Source organism: Molothrus ater, chromosome 1, assembly GCF_012460135.2.
Source record: "Molothrus ater isolate BHLD 08-10-18 breed brown headed cowbird chromosome 1, BPBGC_Mater_1.1, whole genome shotgun sequence".
Classification (NCBI taxonomy): domain Eukaryota; kingdom Metazoa; phylum Chordata; class Aves; order Passeriformes; family Icteridae; genus Molothrus; species Molothrus ater.
In genome coordinates this window covers 149,017,710-149,033,165 of record NC_050478.2, presented here as the reverse complement: position 1 = coordinate 149,033,165, position 15,456 = coordinate 149,017,710, and the positions used below count along the sequence as shown (strand labels likewise).

At 39.0% G+C, this 15,456-nt stretch overlaps 1 protein-coding gene across 3 annotated transcripts in view; it reads left to right on the top strand.

Annotated features, from left to right (window-relative positions):
* The window catches only part of TRAPPC9 (trafficking protein particle complex subunit 9), a 450,115-nt gene that overhangs the window by 27,266 nt on the left and 407,393 nt on the right, over window positions 1–15,456 (top strand). For all 3 annotated transcript variants that reach the window (XM_036406474.1, XM_054515230.1, XM_036406472.2), the window contains one exon: window positions 2,051–2,194. In XM_036406474.1, the coding sequence (XP_036262367.1) occupies window positions 2,051–2,194 (144 nt within the window). The remainder of the gene's footprint in view (window positions 1–2,050; window positions 2,195–15,456) is intronic.

Sequence of the window (15,456 nt, the reverse complement as noted above, 5' to 3'; positions counted from 1 at the left end):
CTGGACCTAAGTTGTTTGGTAATCTGAAACTAAGGCAGCAGATAAAGCAGTTGTTTAACACTGTGCCTTCATTTTTTCTTAATATTGTTCCAATAATTTCAAATTTCTGCAAGTCACTGCTGAATGTGTTGCTGTGGTTCCCTGGCTGCAGGAAGTAATTATGTGTTATTTATGAAAACTTCGTTTCTTATGTTTTTCAAAAAAACATTATTATCTTTGTTTTGATAATGTGCTTCTCAATACATGAAAAGGTCATCTATTATTCTGGATTACTTTTTCAATTCAAGTGCCTTCAGCTGTCCCATCAGAAATTGTATTTCTTTTTGTTTTGTGGCTGTTTAATCTTATAAGAAAAGAGTAAAAATCCTTTTACATATTTTTGTATATAGATACAGCTAATGTAATTAATAGGGTCAAATATGTCACATTTTCCCACAAATGAGATCAGAGACAGCTAAATTGCTGCTTGGCAGCTCCTTTTGAGTAAACCTTTCCAACACCTTGCATTGTGTTATAGAGCAGCAGTTTTGGGGACCGTTCCCTGAACGTTGTAGCTGCAGGAAGAGATGGGTTTAGCTGTATTTGTGGATGGTTGGTGTTGGGGTTTTTTAAAACTGTTGTGATTTGGCAGTCAAATTATATGTGAGAGGAGGTAGCAAATGCCAAGTGGACTTGGTGGAAAGATGCTGAGAGTCTAGGAAGATGGAATGTGCTGGGAAAAATATGCTGTAACCTGGGATAGAACTGTGTTGGGAGACGAAGTTGTAGAAGTTCTGCAAGAAATTATAAATAAAAAAGCAAAGAAAAGACATGACTGGTATTTATCTTTCCTTTTTCCCTTACCTTTATGTTGCACTGAAGTGAGTTGTCTCGTTTTTTATCCCCGAAATGGCTCTTTTAGAGACATATGGAAAGATCACTGCAAACTCTAAGATAGAAATGACATTTCACACATGAAAAATAATGAGACTCTCAAAATATAAACTCTCAAGGTTTGGTTGCAGTAAATATTCCTAAAACAGTTTGCCAAATGCTGATGGGTGATATTACAAGGAAGGCTGTTGAAGTTTATGAAGTATTGAACATCTTGAAATATCTGTTATTTAAAAATTATTGCTGTTGCTTACTACTAAAAGCAGGTTAAGCTTCATGAAGAGTGCTGCATATTATGGTTCTGAAAGGAAGGTTATGTTAAGATCATCTATTTATTCTTCCCATAGATACTCTACAAATATGAAGTAATTCATAGCCTGAAACTTAAAGACTGAAAATCAGGACATGTGCCTTGTGTTCTAGAGTTTTATTGCTTTTATTGCCTGGGAAAGCATTTAGAAAAAAATATCTCTTGCTTGATCTTTAAAGAGAGTTAAGAATTACTGGGTAGTTTTTTTTTCTTTACAAGGGCATGGAGTGACAAGACAAGGGAAATGGCTTCAAACTGAAAGAGTAGGTTTAAACTGGATATTAGAAAGAAATTCTTTACTGTGAGGGTGGTGAGGCCCTGGCACAGGCTGCCCAGAGAAGCTGTGGCTGCCCCATCCCTGGAAGTGTCCAAGGCCAGGTTGGATGGGGCTTTGAGCCACCTGGTCTAGGGGAAGGTGTTCCTGCCTTATGGCAGGGAGTTGGAAATAGATGATCTTTAAGGTCCTTTTCAGTCCAAACCATTCTGTGATTCTATGATTTCAATTTCTGTATGAAATCTCATGTGCATTGTCCAGAGAATTTAAAAAAATTAAAAGTTTTGAGTATAATTTTGGATTTTGGGAAGTGTTAACTTCATCTTCAGAATTTTAACTGTACATTTATTAATCAATAGACAAGCATACAAAACAAAACTTGATTTCATGTTTAGATATTCAAGCAAATACAACAATCCTATTTTTTGTGTTGAGTACAAGGGTTGGATTTTGTAACAGTCATTGGGTGATTGGTATGAGTGCCATAAAATTACTGCTTAGCATGTGAAGAAAACCAAAGCCAATGTGTTTGTGATGATTTCCACCTTTACAATACATTAAATATGATGATATATTCCCTGCATTTCCCCCAGGAACTCACAGGGGATGGGCTGCAGTGCAGATGCGTCTGCTCCATGAGCTGGTCTATGCTTCCAGGAGGATGGGCAATCCTGCCCTGTGTGTCAGGCATCTCTCCTTCCTGCTCCAGACCATGCTGGATTTCCTTTCTGACCAAGGTAGGATTTTTTAAAGAAGCAGAGATTTGCACTTTCTTCTGATCCATAATCAAATAACGTGGCTCTGTTTTGAAATAGAATTAATTTGGGAAGGAATGGAGGGCAGGGAAGTTGGGGAGTTCTGTGTATGCCTGAGTGGGTTATTGATGGTAGTCAGTCAACAGAGTTGAAATTAGATGATCTTTAAGGTCCTTTCCAACCCAAACCATTCTGTGTTTCTAACTTTTGGAAGCTGAATGTGATGGACCTGAGTTAAGCAGTGTTTAACTGGGACAGTGGCCTTAAGTTCCTCTACATTCTGCAGTTTATTTCTTTTTTTTTTTTTTTAATTCAGCAATATATTTTAACAGGATTTGATTTGTCAAAGGTTGACAATGCAGTTAACGTCTATGGATGATTTTCAGCAATGGGAATGATGTGTGTGAGGATCCTTCAGTGGGATAGAACCATGTAATATTTACAGAATCACCTGAAAAAGCCAAAAGTGACAACTGTTATTTTGTATTATGTTTCTTAGGAAAAATATTCCATAGTGACTTGTTTATCACCCAGCTTAATGAAATCAATGATCTTAATGAGTGCTGAAAGATTTTAAAATTGGTTTTGCTTCTCAGTAAGTCAGGCAAAAAATGCATTTTTCCCAGTTACTACTTTGTTTACAATAAAGAGGATGGAAGTGAAAAAGTATTTTTTTTTCTTTTCTCCTTCAGTTATGGCCAAATGTCTCCCCTTAGTGACTCCTGCAGCAAAGGACTTTGTTGGCAAACTTTTGGTATTTGCCTGCTTTTTTCCCCTCTGTTTAGTGGCTCAAATCAATGCAGGAGGAAGGAGGGGAACTGATAAACTGAAATAAATTTGCTTTCTGCCTGTAGATCTTCTTTGCTGTCAAAAGGTCCTTGGATTTTCCAGGACTTACAGTGAAGCTTTGTTGATATATGTATGGAAAGTTGTGCTGAAGACAAGGTTTTAAACTCTTCCACTCTGCATTTCCACATGTGATATTGTTAATCCCCAATCCTAAAAAGGTTTGAACTCCCAAAGACAAGAATCTTCTGTGTTCTTTGCCTTCAGACATTGTATGTCTGAGTAAAGCTTCCAGTTTCCTAAGGCCTAGGATAACTCTGATGTTTAGTGCCTTTGAAAAAATCAAACTAAATATTCTCCCATGTGTTTGAAAAACAGTTGAATATTTTTTTCCTTCTTTCCTGAATGGATCCAAATGCTGTTGAGTTTGGTGTCTTTTATTGATAAGAAGTGCCAGAAGTGTATTTCTGGCCTGTATTTTTTTGGAAACTCTGCTGAGATTGATATTGTGTGACCATAGAATCATTAAGGTTGCAAAAGGCTTCCAAGATCATCAAGTCCAACCTGATGTTGTGCAAGAGTCCATTTAGCATAGAAAAATTACTTAAAATTTATAGTTCTTATAAAAATATTGGAATATTAGGGAAAAATAAACCAACAAACCTTCAATCTTGAATTGTAGTAAAGGACAGAAGCAAGAGAATTGAAGGCAGAGGATTAGGTTATAGTTTTACTTACTGTGAACTGTTCCCTTATAAACCAGTAAAAAGGTGTCATTAGAGTCCTCTGATGCCACATGACTGAAATGTCCAGGTTTTGTTAATCAATTGAAGTTTTAATTAGAAAACAGAATTAATGCAGTGGTATTGGAGTTCAAGAGTGCTCAGATTTTCCTATTTTTCTATGCTGCATAGAAAGTCACCAGTTGCTAAGGGTGGAGAAAAACTCACTCTTTTGGAAAGTCAGTTTTCACTTGAATATGTTCTTTCCTTCGTATTTTTAAAGCTTGTTACTGACTATCTGCTAAATCCTATTCTTGTATTTAAAGTTTGGGTAGTTTGCAGTTAATTTTTAAAATTAGAATAAATAGAAGTGAAAACTCTTACGCTGAGAAGTTACCACCTAAACATTTGGCTCTGGAACTTGACCTTCTAACCCTTTTTCTCTCAAAATTAGCTGCCCCTAGACACAGAAAAGGAACATTTTCTCATTTTTAAATTTAATTCTGTTCATTTACTAGTTCAGTTGAAGCTGGGATTCTGATTTATTCTCCAATTAGAAGTTCAGCTGCTGAGATTTACTTGTTCCAATGAAATCTAGATCTATTAATTAGAAACTCTTGCTTCTATTAATGGAACACAAATGCATTCAAAACTGGTTTGTGTTTAAAACAAAATTTAATGTTTGAATTGAATCATGCATTTTAAAACACAGCTTGTCTATGTTTACTTGAATTTACTTGAATCTCCAACCATGCAGCCTGGCAAATCTAAATAAAGAATATCATCAAGTAAATGGGAGATGTCAGTCACTATTTTAACAACATGGAAGCTAAAAGTTTGATTTAAAATTAAGCTGTTTAGTTGCATAAATATGTAAAATGCAGTCTTCTGCAAAGCAAAAAGAGGTACTAAAGTCTGTGTAAAACCTCTAATCTCAAGCTATTATGTTTTAATGGTAACAATTAAGAATCACTTTCTTTAAATAAGAATTAAAATGTGCAGTTGCAAAGTTGCTTGGAATTGAAACTATCTTTTGCATGATGCTTTTTGAAACAAAACTGTGTGTACAGCTCAGTGAATTTGAATTGAATAATGTCAGATATTTGGAAAAAATTACTGTATTTTACTGTGGCTCTTCACTGATAATATTAATACAACTTAAATGGGTTGTGGCTTGCATTGAGTGCAAATAATTCTGAGTTGGCTCATCTGTTATGTCAACATAATTATATGGAGACAGCTGCTAAGGAAATGTGACTGTCCACTCACCAGGCAGTCCTTGGTGAATGAGTACAGAGTTGGGAATGTTTCTCCATTGCCTCCTGGAAGATTTGAGGTTTGAAAGTGAAAGCTTTAAACTGCTTCCTTTTAGAAAATGAGGCACCTGTTAGAAGATCACTGAAAGACCTTGGTGTTGATCTGTTAGGGAAGGGAGGAATGAACTTGGGAACATCAGGTGAACTTGGCCTGGCTACTGAGGAGCAGCCAATGGATTTTAGGGGAGCAGAGATGGAGGTCACCAGTGATGTGCTGTTCTGGGAGGTGGATGTGAGGTTGCCACTCACAGAACCCTCTCTAAGCAAGTGCCCAAAAATCTGTGAGGTCTACAAAGTGCTGGAGTCTTTGCTGTCCTGGCTGCTCCACCCTGCTGGTGCTGCTGCCCTGGCTCTGCTCCCTGGCTGGGCAGCTCTGGGAGGGACCCTGGGATGTCCTGTGGCACCCAGGGAGATCTGCCATGGCACTCTGTGAGCAGTGCTGGGACCATGCTGGGGTAACCCTTTCCTGTGCTTCTCATCATCATTGCTGGCATTCTCCTACTTCCCTATTTTCTCCTTCTTTCCTCCTCTGCAAAGAAATGAAGTTAAGTTATCTACTTTGGATCCCAACATTTAACCTTATTTGTGTTTTAATCTTTGTTTTGGGTATGTTCAGAACCTAATTCCTTCCTGCATTTGTAGATCAAGGCAAAACTTGTCTCTTTTCAGCTTGAGCAGATCAGAACAGTCCCTCACCCCTGCAAGTTCTGTTCTTTCAGACATTCAGCAGGTTTCCAGGATTTTCCAGGATTTCAGGATTCCTGCCATTTGCCTCTGTGGCAGGGACCTCCATGTGCTAAGGTGAAGTTTTCTAACCCACTGTGCATAGCATGGGAGCATGGGATGGAACTAGGAGTATTCAATTCCTTTTTTTTTTTTTTTTTTTTTTTTTAGTTTTTTTTTTTTGGTGGGCTAATTCCTTAAAGATCCTCGGGGTTCATCTATTTTGTTGTTTGGGAAGTAAATAGATGTGTATTTATTAGTGTAGCTCTGCCAAGATCTTCCTGTCCTGTGGTTATTGTTGCTGCACTTCAGTTCTTTGCAGTGTTCTGGAGAGGTGACAGCCTTCACATGTGAGCTCTCCACTGCTCTGTCATGTACTCAATGAATTAAACTACTGAGTCTCTGTTGATTCTGCATTAAACACGCAGGAGTAATTGTTCATCTGTTGATCAGGGGTTTGGATGTCTTTGTTCTTGAGAGAACTTCCCAGAATATCCTGGTGTGTTTGTCCTTCCTCTGTGTAGCTGTTTCTTAAATCATGTTTCTTAAAGATGTTTATTCTCACCCTGTACTGAGATCATTGTAACTAGTGAAGAATTTCTGCCAAAATTTCTGCTGAATGCTGGTTCAGTTCCCCTCATCCTGTAGATGAGTTGGGATGGCCTTGTCAGTGTTGGCTGGGAGGGCCACCTTGATTGCCTTGACAGCTTGGACTTGTTGGTAGCTGAGGGTCTTCACACCATTAATGTGAGAGCACTTCTGGAACCTTCTCCTTTCACGCCTGCTGTGCTCAGGTGAAATATCAGCTGCCAGGGTGAGGTTGTGCCCTCTGCAAAGAATTGATGAGCTTGATCTAAGAAAGAAACCCCAAACTTTGTTAATCTTCAGGAATTATGGTTAAGCCTGAACTGAGTGTAATTTGGTGATGTCAGACGTGGTGTCTTACAACTCTTAAAATATGTCTTTCCATCTTGCATTTTGAAAGAGGAAATTATGCAGTATTTTAGACATTTTTATTTATAGAACAGATTGCATATGCATTCCCTCAGTGTCATTTAAATTTTAAATTGCTATGTGGAAAGTATGGAAAATAAGGAAGAATATTAAACTGGTCTCCTGAAAATTGACAGCTAGGCCACAAGTGACAGTGGAAATGACTTTAACCCTTTGTAGCCCTCCTGCCAAGCAGCAATAAAGACCAGACTTGGTTTCTGAGGATCTTTACTTAAAATTGTAACATTGTCCTGAATTTCCATCCAAACCTGGGAGAATGGAGCTGCACAGGCAATTGGTGGGTTCTACCTCCTCACAGAGATTGGGCTAAATGAATTTCACTGGAGCAGGGGATAAGAATAACCTATGAGCCCATAAATAACTTTTGGGCATGGAATAATTTAAAATGGCTTTTTTTTTTTTTGAGGGACTGCTGGAGCAGCTTGTGACTCTGTTCACCTCACTGCCTCCTCTTCTCCTGTTCAAATCTTGCTGTGACTTTCTGATTGCCCCATGTTTTCAGAGCTGTAGCCAGAGCTGTTGAGGGTTTTAGCTCATTTCAGTTTGAGCTGATTGCTCACCATTTCTCCCCTCTGTTTGCCATTTCTCCTGCCTATTCTCATAGTGCTGCTCTTCTTTTTTTTTCTTCCTGTTTTTTATATTTAGATTAGAGGAAACAAGATTATAAATATTACAAATAAAGACATAAGCCCAGAAAAGATTTTGAGGTGTAACTTGCTCAACTCATGAAAAATAATAACTTCACACAGAAGCAGGAAGCCTGCCAGAACTGAAAGATAACTGAGGTATGGAAAGAGACACTCAGGGAAGATTGAGCTGTATCAGAACATTTGGATCAAGGTTTTCTGTTTGGGAAAGAAGATTCCAAGGCTGGTCCTTCCTCTATAGAGAATAAATCTGTGAAATTATTTTGAAATGTAATTAGAGGTGGTTTATGGTGGGGAGTGATCTGAACTGTAAAATGAACAGTAATAAATTTCAGGTACCAGATAAGGTTCAAAGGCACTAAAAGCATTTTAATTTTAAACAGCTGAATTACAGTTGCAGTTAATTTCTTAAAGCGTTTTTATCCTCGCTTTAGAATTACAAATGGCAAGTGCATTGCTGTATTTTTTTAAGAGTTCAAGAGGGATGGAAGTTCTTCCAACTGATACATCTATGTCATAGACTTCCTAGTGACCCTGGCCACAGCAGTGATTCTTTTTAGAAGATTCATCATTCCCCTTACACATCTGTGGCTTTTTCAGTACTGACTAAGTGACCCTGGTCATGGATGCTTCTCTTGAAGTGAGGTAAACCAAATTCCATCCTTTGAACTCCTCTGGAGTTCAGTAAATTTGACTCAGTATTGGGTGCATTATTAGAAGCTCTAGTAAATACTAGTAGGTGTGTGGATAATACTGATTTAATAGGAAGAGGTTGGAGCATCTTTGAAGCCTGATTTATTTTCAAGGAATGATGGAGCATTGAAATGAGTGTGATTTAGTTGATATAGTATTCCTGAATTAAAAAACAAAAAACCCAAAACCATCTATGTGTATGTTGGTTCATTAATAATTAGAAAAGATAGAAACAAGAAGTGAATGAGTTTAGGGTGTTGAGGAAAGAGATTCCCAGTCATGTACTCAGCAATAACCAAATCATCCCTGTATTATCAATGTTATTTTCAGCACAAATCCCAAAACTCAGCCCCAGCCCAGGCTACTGTCAAGGAAATTATCTCTACCCCAGCGCAAAGCTGCACTTGTCAAAACAGATGTCAGCTATTAGAAAACTGCAAAAGTGACAATATCACAATTTGTTGCCAAGCCAAGGTTATTTGGAAGAATTCCTAGAGTAGACTTGATTGTGATGATGTTAGTTGAGAGTGAAGGATAAGAGGTCCTGTGTTGGAATCCTGCTCTTCCAGAGTCTGCTGGTGCTGTCCCAGGTAATCCCCAAAGCTCTGCAGTGAAGGCACAACTGCTCTGCTCTGTAGCTTCTCTTTTGTTCTGCAAGGCTTAAAATACTTTAAATTGCATTTAAATTAGGGCAGCATAAATCATCTGTAGTGTGTAAATTCATTTCTGGAAAGGTAAATGTTACTGACTTGCAAGGGCTAAAAAGAATGATGTTTTAATCAGACTGAACAGAGAATTTAGTGCAAATTAAAACTTGATGTAAACTTCAGAGCTGGAGTGAGGTTTACTTAACTGACACTGATGAACTGGTTTTAATGCACTGTGTTGTATTTCAGCTGACAAAGTACCTGCAAGTTGGTATTGCCCAACCAATAAACCTTTCAAAAGGGAGCTACTTTGGTTGGTCTTGTAATATTCAAATTAACTGATTTCAGGATGAAGATGGAAATCTACAGTATAATTACCAGGGAATATTTATAGCAGCCTGGTAGTTCTTAGCCATTACTTTGAAATATTTCACAGCTTCAGCTTAATGCCATATCTTGCCTGTGTACTTATATATAAATAAGTGTATGTGTGTATATATATGTATAAAAATGTAATTAAACAGACTTGTCACCTTGTGTGTTTGATGTATAGCAGTGGCACAGTGTGGTCTAAGAATGAATATATTAAAAAAGCCTGAATGGAAATGCTTTCTGATGTGTTGGAATAAAAGACTTGGGAGATTTTATTTGAAGAAGGAGACTCCTTAGAAGCCAGTTAAGTCTTATTCATCATGGTACTGTGACTGCTGCTGCTTTTCATCTGCTTCTGTGTTTTCATCAGTTCTGTGCTATCAAACTTCAGCACTGTTGTGCTCCTGCTACACTTCCTACTTTTTTAACCCCTCACTTTTAGAATATCTCCCTGGAATTTGTGTTTTGTAGAGACAAGTCAGCTTCTTAAATAACTTTGCTCAAACTGCTTTATTAAGAGGGTGTAATTTATTTACCTGAATTAAATGCCTTTTAGACTTTGATTTTTCTTTGGAAGTTTAAATGAAATGAGTAAACTAGCAACAGGAATAAAAGATTTAAATTCATTGCATAGCACTAAATATGAAACACAACAAATTTTTAAGTCATATGTTATATGTCAAAATAATGTACTGCAAATCAAATATTTAGCACTACAGATCCATCTGAAAGTCTCACATATGATTTATCTTTGCTTAGACTTGTGGGTCAGTGAGGTACAGACAAAAACTCCAGGCAATGCCACAGCCAAATTCTTAGGCTATGATCAGCAGATCAATTGTTACAGTAAAATAGTGCTTTTTTATGGCAAAATTTGCTATTAATTCTTTAAGGTCATTCATGAACAAAATGAAGTCTTTGAGCTTTAGCCCAAAATTGCTGTCTTCATGTAGGTACCTCTGATCTTGAAGAAATGTGATTTCCCTCAATTAATTGTGGGAGAATATACAGGTGTGCAATTGGAGGCAGATTGCAAGGTTTTTATTCCAGAAAAAAAAAAAGAAATTCCTTTGGGGAAGAGCTACTTCAATTGGACAGATGAAGACATGAAGAATTTATGCTGTATTATTAAGTGCTAATTTTTTTTTTTGTACCAAAGGAAGCTATTTTAGGAGGTGCTATATTACTAAAATTCAAATATATTTTATATGACATTTAACAGACTCAATACTGCTCTCTCACCCTAAATTCAAATTAAAGCACTGGAGTCAAGGCTGCTGTTGAAATTGGCAGTTTAATGAAAATGAAATGTCCATGTTTAAAAATGGATCATCCATGTACCTTAGTGAACTCCCCATGTGATGTCCATTGAGTGGGATTGGCTGTGCCAAGGGAAGATGAGAGGGGTAGGAATGATACTGAAGGGATGTTTTCACAGAGGGATGGGAAAAATCAACTGAACATTTGGAGAGAGAGCTGACATGCCTTCATTTTAAGTTTTCAGCCAGTTTCCCATTTTTTTCAACGATTAAACCATCCTATTCTGAAGCAAGTTTAGATCACTGGTGGAGACATTGAAGTTTTGAATCCTGATAAACCTTTCTGGCCAAATTCCTGTGCATAACAGTATATTGGGGAAAATGTTCTGCAGAAATCAATGTGTTATTCTTTCCATCCTCTACCTCTGTTTCTTCCACATAAAATCCAGAATCAGATATGTTTAACAGTTACACCATTGTATCTGGGAATATTTACAAAACCTGCCTTGCCCATAAGCAGCTTTACAGCAGTCCTGAACTTCACTTATTGTTATAGAAGTTATCAATGTCTAATTTACTCCACTTTTTGTAAAGGTAGGACTCCTGGTGTTCCTTAACCTGAAAAAAGTAGCATTGATTTCAGTGGTTTATATCCTGAATTTGTGTGTACAAAATGTATTTTTTTAGTATTGAAAGTATGCAGATATCTGAAGCTCTGAGATATGGTAGAGAACCGACATTGAAATTTTGATGGTGTCTTTATGAACTGTCTTCAGCTATGTCAATTTTTAAGTCAGGTTTTAAATAGAAATATTTTGGTGCAAACTGGCTGGGACTTTGTGTGTATACATTTTATACAATTATTAAAACCCTTGTAATGGAAGGCTGTGATGTGTTTAGTAGTCTCTTCCTTTTCTTTGTCTCTGTGGCAGTCTTTTTAGAAGTGGAAAACATTCTGCTTCTAAAAGACAGCTATTTTTATTCGTATCTAAAATATTTTTTTCTTCCCCTTTCCTGCAAGGTTAGTAGTAAATTGAGAACTTGGTTTTCAAAGATGAGCTATTACACAGCCTGAATAACTGAATCCTTTGTGTGGGTGGAGTCAGTCTCTGATATAGTTCATGATGCTCTGTTCATGAAAGTAGGTCTAACTCTCTCATAGCATAGATTAATTATTTTCTTCTAGTTTCTGCTCTTTTCTGTGTCAAACAGTGAATTTTATTAGTCTCTGCTGTGTTTATTTAGAGATTTATGTTGCTTGATTTTTTAAAGAAATGGGATTCATAATCTCTGGTGACTGCCAGTGCCTTTGTCCCTAAGAACAGCTTTGGAGTCTGTGGGGAACACACACATTTCTTGCAGTAGTGGGATGAACCCTCAGGGGGGTTCATGAATGAACACAGGGTTCCTGTGCTGCTGTCAAAGCAGCTTGTTCAAGAAGGAGATTTCTGAGCACTTTGAAGTTGTGCTTACCTGCTCCACGTATTTTTCAGAAAAATATGAATGGTGCTGTTTGTTACTGAAAGTGTAGAAAATGCCACCCCCCAGTCCCTGACAGAGTTCGTGGGGTGGAGAAGCAGAGGGTGCTGCCTGCAGGGACAGGAGCTGCTCTGTCTGCTGAGTTCCAGCCCTGGTGATGCAGGAGTGGATTCGTCCTGCAGGTCCTGCCCAGGTGTTTTGCTCACACCTCTGGCTCTGTGCTTGGGGAAGGGGAATGCCCTGAATACACAAATGTGGTGCTCCCTGCCCAAACCAGAGCTCAGGCACTGCCTGAAAGGCTGAGGAGCTTTGCACACCCCCTGCAACCTGTGATTAACTGCAGAGTAAAAGGTGTGTGGTGGTTGCTGTCTGTGAATAATCAAGTCCTACTGCAGCTTTTGTGAGGGTCTTGATGTATTTTGTAGCCTTTTTGAAATGCTTTAGTTTAAAGAGTACGCTGTATTTTCATGGCACAGTGAGACTGAAGATTCCTCTGGAAGCAGACATGGACTTTCTCTTCTCTAGGGCTTACCAAGCAATTCTCATTTTGTGTGGGTGTGTGAAGGAAATATCACAGAATCACAGAATAGTCTGAGTTGGAAGCAACCTTAAAGTTATCATCTCTGCTTTGGGCAGGGACACCTTCCACTATCCCAGGTTGCTCCAAGTGCCATCCAACCTGGCCTTGAACACTTCCAGGGATGGGGCAGCCACAGCTTCTCTGGGCAACCTGTGCCAGAGCCTTACCAGACTCAGAAAATAGGTTTTTTTTCTAATATCTAATCTAAACCTGCCCTCTGTCAGACTGAATCCATTTCCCCTTATCCTGTCACTACATGCTCTTGTAAAAAGTCTCTCTCCATCTTTCTTGTATGCTCCCTCCATGCAGTGGAAGGCCATATCTGTGTTTATGGGTGCAAAAACTGCTTTTTATCTTTTTTTTTTCCTGTCATCAGACTGCCTTTTCTGTCTTGTTCTATATTACTGTTAACTCATTAAGGAGATGTTTGAGTCTATCCTGAGAATGTTGGGTCAGGACTGCTGCAGGAGCTCTCCTCAGACTTCTCCTTTGTGACCATTATTTGATGTCTTCAAGGGAGAAGGAGAAAGCTCAGCCAGCACAAATCACCCTGGGCAATGAGGGGTTTTTGTTAAAATGTTGATTTGGGCCTATCACTGAGGTAAAATTGGAGTCAGAAGGTGTGGAGCTATTTGTTTCCAATATTTTAGTGAACTCCATAAGGAAATGAAGTTGTTCCAGTGGGATTGGTGGGTCAGACAGGAATTGTTCCCTTTCTTTATTCCACCTGGCTGTGAATTGTTCTGCAGGGGACACTGTGACTTGATCAACACAACATCAACCAATTGTTGCCAAACAACAAATGTTGTGGTTTTGTTCTTTGCCTTGGGTAGTGACTGAACCCAAGTACAGCTATTTTAAATTTCTTCAAATATTCAAGAGCACAGTTACAACAATTGTGTTCTTCCAACTTTCTGTGTTATCTGCCAAGACATGAACTGCTGTTTGTGTTACACTGTTAAATCACAGTTACTAAAGTGCTTAAAAATGTTATTCTATAACTGACCTTCTGTCCTGTCCTGGTCTGATTTTTCAATGGCTCCATTATTGTGAAATACTGCTCCACAGGACTGTGAAAGGAGCAGAAAGTCTTGTCTTTTTCACATTTAGTAGCTTTCAATCACTAATGGTTTCTGACTGTGCATCTGAAGCTCTCAGATTTTTGTGTTCTCATATTAGAAGAAGGTTTGAAGGAGCTTGGACACAAAACCAGTGCTCGTTATGTTGAGGTGAAGTAGTTGAGCAATGAAATTCCAAGAGTATGGGTGGAAAAAAATTGCAAATTTTTTGGTTGTCAGAAGCAGTCAAAGCCAATTTGGTATGAAATGGGGAAAATACAGTGGGGTTATACTGAACAAACTGAGCAGAATGTGCTCACATGTCAGCACTGCCAGAGGCTTTGCTCAGCTTTATTTGGTTACAGCCATTCTGTGATCCTGGTCTTTCAGTGAGTCTGGAGGAAAAGTGAGGGGAAAAAAATTGTGAACATAGTTAATCCAGATGAGAAAATAAGCTGTCACTCCTCACTCAATAAATGAGTCTCTAATACCTACACAAGAGTATCCAGTAGTGCTCCCAGCTGCAGGACAGGCTTTTAAAGCTGTTGAGGTGAATTCACAGGTCACGGGATCAAGTGGTGATTGCCTTCCTGCTGTATGAGAATGAAGGCACCAGGTGGGTAAAGACCTCCAAGAGCAGCTGGTTTTTGTCTCTTCTTTTCAAAGAGGTAAGTGCTGGTGATAACTATCACAGAAATCTCCTAACTGTGGGTCAGGAGTGAGGTTGAGGAGTTCAGTGGCTCCTCCCAGGAGGTTCTGTCAGAACAGGATGTCAGGCAGCCAGAAGCTGTGAGAATTCAGAGCTCCAATCTCTGTAGCAGGTTTTTGGCAACCATTAAGCCACAGAGGTCAGTGAGCTGAGGTGCTCCTCGTGGGAGAAGGTTCCAGTGTTGGATTTCAGAAGTGGCTCTTGGGCAGGATTAGGCAGCTGTTTTGCATTGTGAATGCTTCCCATCGTGTCCTGCTGATGTGGATTCCTTCAGTGTCTTGGCTGAGATGTGGTGCTAAGAAAAGGAACTGAGCTGCTGGCCTGGCAGCAGCATGTTTAAAGCTGTGTTTCACACCACATCAACATAGAAAAATGGTTTGGTTTGGCTTTTTTCTCACAGAAAGTGTGGGGAGCTGCTACCAGGAAATAACCACGTGACTTAAAAATCTGTAAACAAATTCTTCTTGCAAATGGCAACTTGCTTTCTTTGAGAACAATAACTGGCAGTGTTTCACACTAGGGAATGAAAGGCAGTGCTGTGGCATGGCGGACCTTTGGTTTCAAGCACAATTAAGCAGATGCTGTAGCATTACCTTCATCATTCCTGGTAGCTGTGAAGATTTCCATCTGGGTGGATTCTGCTTGCACTATGTGCCCCTGCTCATAATATGGCAAATAACCTGAAATTTTGATGGTAATACTCAGCCTTGAACCACTACAACTCCTGGCTGTGCTGTGCTGCTCAGAGTCTGTATGGATGTCTAATGAATGTGGTTCTGGGAGCATTCCCTACAGGCAATTAAAATGTGGGGAATGGCTCAGTGAAACACAGACACGAGCAAGGCAATTTGTCGGTTACGTGCCATTAATTCCATAGTGAAGGGATTACAATCAATGTTGATTTGCTTTGGAGGAGTGTGTACTCCTTGTGGCTGTAGAATTCACAAACTGAGCTGGGTTGGTGTGGGCAGCACAAGCATTGCTGGATGTTTGTGCTTTTCAAGGCCCAAGACGGTGTTTTGGGCAGGTTTTGGTATTTTTGGCACTGTTTACAGGATATGTTTCTTTCACATTTTTCTCACTCCTCCCTCTCACAGCTGCTATGCAGCATTTTTTACCCTTTCTTAGATATGTTCTCTCAGAGGTGCCACCAGCATAACTGGCTGGCCCAGCTCTGGGCAGCAGCAGGTTTGTTTTGGGCTTGTCTGGAATGGAGATACCCTGGTACCTTCTCCCAAA